General features: G+C 33.8%; 1 protein-coding gene across 2 annotated transcripts; it reads right to left on the bottom strand.

Annotated features, from left to right (window-relative positions):
• Nucleotides 1–1,956: 1,956 nt before the first annotated feature.
• On the bottom strand, nt 1,957–8,027 carry LOC105798842 (uncharacterized). 2 transcript variants are annotated; one of them, XM_012629052.2, is made up of 13 exons: nt 7,790–8,027; nt 7,210–7,322; nt 6,225–6,296; nt 6,054–6,100; nt 5,523–5,580; nt 5,076–5,189; nt 4,640–4,768; nt 4,355–4,466; nt 3,749–3,837; nt 3,428–3,496; nt 3,126–3,340; nt 2,280–2,481; nt 1,957–2,194 (listed from the first exon to the last, which is right to left on the bottom strand). In XM_012629052.2, the coding sequence occupies exons 2-13, from the start codon at nt 7,289–7,291 to the stop codon at nt 2,142–2,144; spliced, it is 1,242 nt and encodes a 413-aa protein (XP_012484506.1). In that variant the 5' UTR covers nt 7,292–7,322; nt 7,790–8,027; the 3' UTR covers nt 1,957–2,141. The 2 variants fall into 2 exon arrangements, with proteins under 2 accessions (XP_012484506.1, XP_012484507.1); XM_012629053.2 differs by having other exon boundaries at nt 1,957–2,209; nt 7,790–8,026.
• Nucleotides 8,028–8,227: the final 200 nt, after the last annotated feature.

Genomic DNA, 8,227 nt, shown 5'->3' with positions numbered 1-8,227 from the left:
CTAATTATTCTCTTCAAAAACACTATGGCAACTTTTAAGAATTTTCAACACTTCCATGGTAATAAGCAAATATTAAAAAAAAAATCTCTTTTAGTTCAGAAAAAGAGAAATCAAGAAGTATATTTAATGTTTAAAAACAATAAGAAAAATGAGAAACCATCAAACCTGAAAGTTCAACAGTTGGACATCTCCTTTTTCGTAAATGATAACTACAGGCTACAACCAATTATCCGTGTGCCATAGGGTGTGAATGCTACCAAAATTTAAATAAGAAAGTGACGTTTCCTTTCCAATTGTTACTAATTCCATTAAAGCTTCCTAAACTTTGGAGCAATTTCTATATTGATCCCCAACTTCAAAGCATTTCAATACAGGTATCCTATTGAATTAGTCCCTAACTGGTCAATCATTCACCTCTATTATAAGTACTAGTTCCATTAAATAAATCAATTCAACACTTACACCAACAAAAAGAATCAAATTAGACAACTTTTAATACAATATATGCTTACCATTTTACAAAGTTAATGTTTTTAAAACTTTTATAAATATACAAATTAAATGTTTAGTTCAAAAAAAATTTTTAAAACCAGACCAATGATTAGGCCGATTCGTCGATTCAACTAATTCGATTAAATAAATCATTAAAATATTCATAAAAATATATATTAAAAACCTATTCAATCTATACCGGTTTGAGAACCAACCAAACCCAATTCAACCTCTTTCTGGATCATTACCCCATTCAATTCTCAATCCAACTTGTCCAATCAACCGATCAACTTCCAACAACCATGGTTCAAAGTTGAACTCAAAATGAAAAAAAAAACTCATACCTTTTTTAAAAACTATAAATGTCAATTCTGTTAAAATTCAACATTATCTAATTCATTTATCAATTTAATAGTCAAACTAATTTGAACTGATCTCGATCTCCATAATAGAGGGACCATTTTCTGCTAGTTAGCAAACCGTCACCGACTACTAATGGAACGATGCTGGAAATGCCAACAGAAGGGATCAATTTGGTATAATATTAAGGACCAAATTAGGACATTATGAAATTTAGGAACTAATAAAAAATTTGCCCTAAAGGGACCTTTAGTGCGATATATATATCATACACACTAACACCATATATATGAACAGATGTGAAAACTGATTCGTAATTGGGAACAAATGGCAAAAAATCACGGATCCTAATTCTAAAGAATCCCTGTTGCGGCTTGTCATTATCCTACTTTATTCTGACAGGTTAGGTTACATACGAGTATGTATCTGACACATACATACTCAATATTTTCAAGTTTTTCATATATTTAAAAACTCATGTCCTTAATCCTATTTCGAACACAGATACTTAAAAATTTTTTTTTTTTAAAAGCAACAAAGTCCACATAACTGATTGCAACTGGTCACATCATCAACAAACTAGATTTCTCTTTTAATTTTTTTTTCTTGTCAGTGAACTGGAAGTTTCCACAAAAGTACAAGTTACAGACATTTAGCAAACCTTTCGGACAAAGACAATAGGCTGTCCAAATCTGTTGCTATCAAAAACCACCATTGTGAATTGCATTTGCTGGTGGTAAGGAAAACCCTGCATCAGTTTGTCACTGAACCAAGGCACGGACCACCTTGTAACGGTCCTACCATCCTTCATTATCTGCAATACCAATCAACAACATATCTTGAAAGCTAATGGCCAAATCTTCTATTCCTTACCTAAATGGCTTCTTAGGAGCGAAATACGCAAGATAATCAGATCCTTTCTTTCACATTTCTGTTTGGTTTCGACCAAGTTGGATAATTAGACCTAGTTCCAGATCTTGAAATTAGGCTTGAGATCCGGAACGAATAAATGGATACACTATTTGAAGCAGGAGGATAATAGACTACAACACCTAAAACGGTAAAAATGGCATGAAGGAGCTCAAATAGACCGGCAAGCAACAGTAATTGAAAGATATTTACTTCATTTCCATGAAATATAAATAGAAGCTAGTAGTCAAAAGTGCAATTCAGAAGACTAGAATGAACAATTGAAGAGATATGCTTTCCTAGGTTTTAAAAAATGGATCCTAAATCTCATGTATGGCTAAATACACCTTCGCCAAGCAAAAAATTGATCCTGGGACTGTCTATACAACAGGAACACTTCCATTAGGAGGCTGCAAAGGCCCCAGCAGTTTGTCTGCAGAAAATCAAACTACAAGAAGATTTGTAAAGAAAGAAGTCAAAAACTTTGGAACAAAACCGCAACTATGTTAGTAGACTACCTGAGTTTCCAGCAAAAGCATGGTGCTCAGGAACATATTTGCTTCGGGTCAATCCAACAGAATCAGCCTGAGGCCTTGGAATAATATCAACAGGATGCGGATTTGAGAAGTCATTGGATGGCAGGCACACCTCAGATTTACTCGAGCAAAATTCTGAAATTTGAGCAAGAACTTGATCGGGTTTCTGCAGAGAAGACTCTTGCTGTATTTCAAGGAACATGAAATTAGTCAAAGTTTTTCTGAACTCAATGAATACTTCTAGATATTGCAATGCAGCAAAAGAGTTACGGCAATCGACCATATAGATACAAATTTATTCTATTTAACTGATAAACAAGCCACTCAATCCTTGACGTTTCAGTTCATCTAGATGCATAAAATATATGAATCACATAAGGCATATCAAAAAGCACTTCATTATTCTTAAAAATCCATGCTGTGCTTCTTCATGATTAAAGAAGCACTAATTGCTTCAAATAATAAGCATCAATCTTTAGTTTGCTTGGTGGATATTCGTCTGTTGAACTTTGAATAGCATTCCACTGATTGTTGAGGACTTTAACTTAAAGCCAAGGATGAGATCTTGAAGATACAAATGAAATTAATGACTATGTATCTTGTAAAAGTTAAATGGTGACCCTTTTTTCTGTTATTTTTGGTTTTTCCTACTAAATTAAAACAAGGTTGTAAGGGAAACTCAAGATTAATAATGAAAAAGGTTCCAGCTAGATGATTTAAAAAAACCTCTCTTTAATTCATTTGCATCCTTAAGCAAATCACATTCAAACTCATTACAACCTAGATGAAAGAGGAAAGCCTAAAGTAGCATAGTTAGCAGGGGCAAACCTTCTTGGTAAGCAGATTATCTGCATGTTCAAGAGGACAGACCCCCTGAGAAGAATCCCGTAACATCATCGTGCTCTGCTTTGACACTTGTCGATTAGCCATTTCACTGCAAAGTTCTTTGGTTGAAGTAATGAAGTACTGATGACTAAGCGCTAAGCGAAGACGACTATTTCTTTGAGAGTAATACATTTTGGTACTAAGAGGGGCAGGCAGATCTGATTTAATGGCAGGCAAAAAGAAAGTTCATGGTCAATTACAAGATTCAGAAACTATTATACTTAAGTGAAAGCAGTAAGGCTTACCTTTTGTCAGTTTACAGTTAACGTTAAGGGTTTCACTTCTGGAAACTGTTCTAATTGGAGAGTCCTTTGCTGCAAATGTACATGATAAACATTAATGCATGAGTAGCAACGAGCAATAATTCGGTAATAGGATAGCCTTTCTGAGAGGCATATATCTCAGCTCCAGAATTTTGGTTAAGCCATCCCAAGATCCTCAAACAAAAAATCGAAAACTCTTATTGTGAACCAAAGCCTTTCTGCATTAGCTAAATGCCAGAGATATTGTCCAACTGAGAATTTTCAGGAAATAGAATGACAACAACAAATTTAGTATAGCCTTACATGCATACAGGTCATGTGAATTTAGAATCTTTTTCACACCAGAAGCTGTTTTTGGATCATCCGGCAAGGGAAGTCGGTTACCAGCTAGCCTACCAAAAAAGGAAAAGGAAGGCATCATCCACTAGAAAACAAAAAGGTATTCAGAAAGAATAACAAAAAATTGAATAACAATAGGTGACCTACTTCATAAGGAGCCCGGAAAAAAGCTAACAAAATATCACAATTCACAAGTACAACATTTTACAAAATCAATCATCCCCAGGCTGGCAGACTGTAGAGAAAGAAATGAATCACCCTAAATGCCAATATGCTCAGTCACTTAAAATCTTTCTCAAACATTTGCACTCATATACTCCATGTTTAAGCTACAGAAAAAAAGAATACAATTCTCATCTCAAAGGAAAGGAACAAGAAGAGGTAAACAGGTTTCTGGAAACCACAAATTGGGTAGCGTCAACAGTAATGAAGAGGAAGATAATTACAAGCATGCTAAGGTAAAATTTGTTTTTGAGAAAAGACAATTTTATCATGCTAAACTATAAGCAGACATCATTAGGACAAATATACTATTATTTGAAAAGAAAAAAAAAAGGACAACGAGAATACAATTTAAAGCGTTTTGTTGAAGGTGGCACTAGAGAGGCCGATTGATCAGTATTCTGGGGACTAATTCCTGAGCCATCCATCAGATATCCCATATCTATACAAGTTGAATTCCCTAAAAGAAAAGGGAAATGATGCATCAAGCTCAAATAACGAAGCACTTGCTGCAAAGGGAGAACTGACATGTATTAACTAAATAATGACCCATTTCACATAGGCATTACATCATAAAATCATATCATTAAACAATGGGAAAAGCAAGAGAAATCAACAACATGATCCACTTACGTTTCACATGCATGGTTAAGGAAGAAGTCATTCCAATTTGCCCATCCACGAGGGATTCTGATGCTGTAGGATCATCATCAGCATCAATAATTTCGGATCTTTCCTGGTCCCCAGCTAGTGTAGGTTGGTCTAAGAGAGGTTAAGAAATATGAAAATATGAATCAACTAGGAAATACAAGTTTCCTAGTAATGAAACTGAAAAAGCAAGGCACTTCTTTAACATAAAACACAAGAAAACCAAAAAATAAATTTTCATTTAAAGAGAAAAAACATCTAAAGCTATTTTAAGTACTTTTGATATTTCTTTTTTCCCGAAAAAAGAGTACTAAGATTAGTATAGTAACCAATTGAATAAAAGGAGATTGAAACTTAAAAGTGAAGGCAACAAAAATAATTAAACACATTGGAGAAGAAAAAAGTGAAAAAAATTGGATACTAGCATAAGCTGCTAGTGACTTCTTCCTTTCCTTCCTTGGAGGTTTCCTATGGCCTGTATTACCATCAAGCTCCAAAATAATTTCTTCTGTGATTTTTAGTGACCTACAAAGTTCTGGAAAAATCGGCAGGGAGAGAAAAGAAACAATTTCAGTGAAGCACCACTAACTAGAGAAACAATGTAGACAAAATGACCATAAATCCCTAATTCATACTGCTTATAGAAAGATCATTGAGAACAATAGCAATTGACTGACAACGGAAATTACATTAAATGCGGATAAATGTTTATCAAAATTATAGATGATAATAATAAACTAGTCTTAACTTCAATTTTAGCAACAGGATTCAAATAGTGCAAAAACATTTTAAGCGCCTTAACTGTGTTTGAATTAATCATAATGAAAAATTGGGAAAAGTTGGTTACAAAAGTAAAATGCCTCCATACCTGCATGAGCAGCATATTGACTGGCCTTGACCGGCTTCTTACAAGCATTACAACATACCTTCATGATTATATTAAACAATTACGCGACAGAAAAAAAATTTGGTGTGCACAAAAACAACTTATGTAAAAACCAACGAACTGACTGTATAAAGAATAAATTTCTACCTTGGTGAAGACACAACCTTAAAACTAAAAACAAATAAAACACACTTTGGATGCTACAAAGAAATTTTGGTAACTAAGAATGTAAAAGGCAAGCCACTTGGTGAGTATTCTCAAGCGAAAAAGTTAAACTCTAGGTGGCATTTAATTAACCATACATTTGTAAAACCCCATGTAGGACTCAAATGTTGAATTTCTTTTTTATTTAAGATTATACATCAGCAATCCAAACCATATAGAGGGAGCCTTAATAGGCAAAGGTATCATAGTTATAGATCAGAGAGACATTAACAGAAACAACTCTTTAGATGAAAGAGTTTTATACATGATGTCAAAGAGAACTGAGATTTCATAGCTCAGATAACTCACCAAATTTAAAGGATCAGTCATGGGCTTCAAGCCAAAGACATGCATATCTGTGAGAAAAATCAACGTGCCATCATAAACAATGAACACAGCATGGCCCATATAATTTGGTGCAAGAGAAACATCATTAAATTGAAAAACCAATAAAACAAACATTAGTCCGCACAGCATCACCTTCTTCATCAAGTAAATTTGCCTCATCTGCCTCCTGCAATTGAGCAGCTAATTTTTTATTGCCAACCTCCTCTGCCAACAGCAAGGACAATGTCAATACCATGTTGTTTAATAAATTGGACCGACATATCCAATTCATTTGAACAGTAAGACCTAAATTTGATAACTCATCCTCCGAGTGCAAGCAACAATGGTCAAGTTTAAGGTGCGGTTACATAAATTTGACAGCATGCTTCTTTTGTTTTAACTATTTTAAAAGCGAATCAAGCGCTTTACACATCTATTTTCATGCTTGAATAAGACAAAGAGAGAGAGAACAAAAACAAATAAAAAAGATCTAGTAAATGGATCAAAAGTGCAAAATATTCATGGAGAAACAGAAGTTGTGGGTTCTCTTTTTGTGGTGGAGCAGAGCTACCACTAACTTCACTATAATAATTACAGAGACCTTCTCAAAAAGAAAGAATAATTACAGAGTTTCTCAAAAAGAAGAGACCAATTGTATGACACAACATACCCTTAAAGCATTCAGAACATGACAGTCATGTACAATATAAAAGAATAAAAGTAAGAAACGGTGATGCAAAATTGAGATTTTTCTTTAATCATTTCTCTTATGTCACTTCATTTGCAACGTTCTATTTCACTTCCTAGTAACTAATTACTGATTGCTCACAAAATTAGACCACACCATTTCAATTTGGCCATGCAACCAAGGAGTGCAAATTATTAAAATTTGCATAACACATAGGATATCAAAACAATATGCGTTGCTTCAACTCTTCATTTTTCTTGAAATACCCCTGTTGGACACATATGGACGTGGATGTGAGGATATAATCCCAAGACGCTCTAAATACAAGGAAACTTGTTAAGAAAAGGCATACACGTGCCAGTCACATACTCTATCTTTCACACCCGAATTGAAGTAACATATTGGAAGCATACACATTCTGATATTTCATGCCGAGTAATAATAGTGTACCTGCTATACTCGGCGAGATGCTTCCTGCTTCAAGAAGCCTAGCCATAACCGCCATTCTACCACTTCCCAGTGAGCATACCATTGAGACACAAAGCTAGCTCCGAATCTATACACTGCAATGAGCAATGCAGATAAAATCACCACAATGTTACTACAGCAATGTATAGCTCATAATTAATAGCATCAAAATACTAATACTAATAATAATTCCACGCGTTTAAAATTTATTGTTTTTCAATAAATGCTGGCAATTCCAGGAGTTAAAAATTTTGATAACTATCATGTTTGTAAAATTGTATATTATTAACCATTTCCTTTTCATAAAAGAAATAAAATTTAAATAATTAAAGGAAACTCAAATGTAAAAAAATGTGATTAAACAAAATTTAAACTAAAAACGAGGAAAAATTATATACATTGTAAATTCACATATACAAAAAAAAATCTTACGCAGTCATGCAATCCAGAATAAAGAAAATACAAGAAATTATAGCTCGATAAAAAAATTAATTTTTAAAAAAATAAAAACCCTATAAAAATAGAAAATGAAAATGATAAAAAATAAAGAATAAAGACTCACCTCGATCTACACCATAAATATTTTGGGAAAAAAACCCTAAAATTGCGGAGAAAATTAAAAAAATTGGAATTAGTTCTCAAAACAATGCGCTGATCCCGATGCAATGTGAGTGAAACTAAAAGTTCAGGAAAGAGCTGCAATGGCGGAAATGGAAACCCTAGGTGGAGAGAAGAGATGAGTTGGCATTGTGGCGGAGCAAAATTGGGAAGGAAAAATAAAACGAAAACAAAAAAACTGACGGTTTTTCTCTTTTGCGTTAATATATGCGCAGGGGGTTGCATTATAGTGATGTGGTCCTCGCCGCATTGGATAACAGGCTACTTTAGACACTTTTAAAATTAAAAATGTTATAAATAACAATATAAATATTGAACTGACTTCTTTGAAAAAGAAATTTGAATTGACCTCTCATCCGCCCTGTTGGGTAGGCCCAGCTCA

The sequence above is a fragment of the Gossypium raimondii genome, chromosome 9, assembly GCF_025698545.1.
Source record: "Gossypium raimondii isolate GPD5lz chromosome 9, ASM2569854v1, whole genome shotgun sequence".
Taxonomy (NCBI): Eukaryota; Viridiplantae; Streptophyta; class Magnoliopsida; order Malvales; family Malvaceae; genus Gossypium; species Gossypium raimondii.
This window is presented reverse-complemented; position numbering and strand designations above follow the sequence as displayed.

Excerpts from the sequence above, each read along its gene's own strand:
- LOC105798842 (XM_012629052.2), bottom strand. The coding sequence starts at position 7,291 with ATGGTATGCTCACTGGGAAGTGGTAGAATGGCGGTTATGGCTAGGCTT. Across the intron at positions 5,581-6,053 it reads TGACTGATCCTTTAAATTTG|GTATGTTGTAATGCTTGTAA; the intron begins GTGAGTTATCTG and ends ATAATCATGAAG. Across the intron at positions 3,497-3,748 it reads TTCACATGACCTGTATGCAT|CAAAGGACTCTCCAATTAGA; the intron begins GTAAGGCTATAC and ends GTACATTTGCAG.